This window comes from Nestor notabilis, unplaced genomic scaffold (genome assembly GCF_000696875.1).
Source record: "Nestor notabilis isolate BGI_N333 unplaced genomic scaffold, ASM69687v1 scaffold13890, whole genome shotgun sequence".
Taxonomy (NCBI): Eukaryota; Metazoa; Chordata; class Aves; order Psittaciformes; family Psittacidae; genus Nestor; species Nestor notabilis.
The window spans coordinates 3381-6045 of NW_009912532.1; the positions used below are offsets into that span (position 1 = coordinate 3381).

Consider the following 2665-nt stretch of genomic DNA (forward strand, 5'->3'; position numbering starts at 1 on the left):
AGTGGTGCGCCCGCCACATCTTCTTTGGGCAACCTGTGCCAAGGCCTCACCACCCTCACGGGGAAGAACTTCCTCAGATCCCAGCTAAATCTCTTCTCTGTCAGTTTAAAGCCATTCCCCCTTGTCCTATCCCTACCTGCCCTTGTCCAAAGCCCCTCTCCAGCTTTCCTGTTGGCCTCTTTAGGCACTGGAAGCTGCTCTAAGGTCTCCCTTTTTCTTCTCCAGGCTGAACAAGCCCAGCTTTCTCAGCCTGTCTGGCTGAGGGCTGGAGCAGAGGTGCTCCAGCCCTTGGAGCATCTTCATGGCCTCCTCTGGACCTCTTCCAACAGCGCCCAGGGCTGCAGCGCACACTGCCGGCTCATGGTGAGCTTCTTGCCACTCAACACCCCCAAGTCCTTCTCCTCAGGGCTGTTCTCAATCCGGTCTCCCCCAGCCTGTATTTGTGCTTGAGATTGCCCTGTCCCATATGCAGAACCTTGCACTTGGTCTGGTTGAATTTCGTGAGATTCGTACAGGCCCACCTCAAGCCTGCCAAGATCCCTCTATCAATGTCAATTAAATGTCAATCCCTCTATTAATATCAGTAAGAGTTCTTTTCTTCAGAAGTAAAGTCCAAAAGGCAAATGTCTGTATAATTAGCCTTTCTCTTTTTGACCAATGACATAAAAAGTAGTATTTTAAAAGTAAGCAGTGTTGGACCCAGCCTTTTGTAGCAGTACAGTGAGACAAGCGCTGTTGTTGCAGGGAGGCAGCACAGAGCCCAGCCCAGTTTGACCCATTAACAGCTTGCTTTTCCCAACCAGATGGATTCAGGTTTAGCAGAGGATCATAATCTTTCAGTCTGCCAATTAACTTATTATCTAATGAATTTATTATCCAACTGATTTATTATCTTATTTGCCACTATCTGCATGTACAGAGTAAAATTAGTGGGAGCACTGCGCAGGCATGGGGGCTTCCAGGACTGAGCTCCCTCTCAAATCAAGCATCCACCCCTCCACCACTGAGTTAATTCTGTGAATCCATTCATACATTTTTAAGAAAATAAGTTAGTGTTTTCTTCTCCTTCCTTAGCAACAAGGAAAACAGAGACTGTCCCAAAATAATCAAAATTACTCAAACCATGCAAGTTTTCCTCTAAGAAAATGAATAATCCTGGTTTTCTTTTGCTGTTAGCATTCCTGACCCACCACCCTAGAAACTGTACCCAAATTCTGCCACCAGACAGAATTATAACTACCAGATCACTTTTTCCTTCTCAAAGTAGCAAATAATACCTATAGTTACTGACAAGTTAAAACACATCGACCAATTCCTCTGTCCTAGATCAGCATCTGGACTCTGATAGTAAGATGAAACTGATAATACATAAAAAAAGAAATTTCCCCAAATGCAGTGCAAAACAGGTCTTGGCTTTACCTTGTTTATACCTGTGCCTGTGGTAATCCTGAATGTTTCCAACATGGCTCCCAGGGATGATCTCTGACAGATTCACTCCTTTCTTTGTAATCACTCTCCAGCCCATGACTTCTGTTCTGGGGTCAGGACTTAAAACTGGAGCCTGGTCTGCACATTTTTCAAGGGAACTGGCAATGTCTCCAGCCTGCTCCCCAGGGATGACGGCCCACAAAGAGAGGTCAAGGCAAGGGGTGATGTTTACTTTCCTCCGGATCTTGTACAGTTTCATATGTTTTTGTATGGCATCCAGCACACCGCTGTCACACTCCAGCAGGATGTGCGGCTCTTCTTCTGGGCTCTCGTGAAGCCTAAAAAAAGTAACACCGACAAGGTTAGAAAAACAAAGCCCAACAACAGCGGAAGCAAACACATTTATCTCAATGCTGGTGCACATCCAGAGATCTGCGGAGTTTCATCGAAGACTGCCAGCACACAGAAGAGCAGTACTCAGCTCCCTGTAGTGAAATACGTTAACTTTTTCAGCCACCCATTCTCCTGTTTCCCAGCAAGCACTGCCCTCACCTCTCCTGGGGACAGAAACAGGTCTGGCCAGACGGTCTTCCCAACCACTCACACCTATCTGTGGCATTCCTCAGGGTGCTGTTCAATATCTCTGTCAGTGACATGGACAGTGGGATTAAGCACCCTCAGCAAGTTTCCAATGACACCAAGCCATGTGGTGCGGTCGATATGATGGAGAGAAGGGATGTCATGCAGAGGGACCTGGACAGGCTGGAGAGGTGGGACACTGCGAACCTCATCAAGTTCTACAAGGCCACATGCAATGTCCTACATCTGGATCGGGGCACAAACACAGGCTGAGCAGAGACTGGATTGACAGCAGCCCTGAGGAGAAGGACAAGGGGGTGTTTATTGGTTGACGAGAAGCTCACCATGACCCGGCAGTGTGCGCTTGAGCCCAGAAACCAACCGTGTCCTGGGCTGCATCACCAGCAGTGTGACCAGCAGGGCGAAGGAGGGGATTCTCCCCCTCTGCTCTGCTCTGGTGAGAACCCCCCCTGCAGTCCTGTGTGCAGCTCTGAGGCTCCAACATAAGAAGGATGTGGAGCTGTTGGAGCGAGTCCAGAAGAGGCCACAAAAGATGCTTTGAGGGCTGCAGCACCTCTGCTCTGGAGACAGGCTGAGAGAGCTGGGCTCGTTCAGCCTGGAGAAGAGAAGGCTCCCTGGACACCTTAGAGCAGCTTCC

The 2665-nt window shown here is 48.7% G+C and overlaps 1 protein-coding gene across 1 annotated transcript in view; it reads right to left on the bottom strand.

Annotated features, from left to right (window-relative positions):
- IBA57 (IBA57, iron-sulfur cluster assembly homolog (S. cerevisiae)) overlaps positions 1 to 2665 on the bottom strand; it is a gene marked incomplete at its 5' end in the record, with an annotated part of 4676 nt that overhangs the window by 875 nt on the left and 1136 nt on the right. The window contains one exon of the mRNA XM_010019964.1: positions 1420 to 1766. Within this exon, the coding sequence (XP_010018266.1) occupies positions 1420 to 1766 (347 nt within the window). The remainder of the gene's footprint in view (positions 1 to 1419; positions 1767 to 2665) is intronic.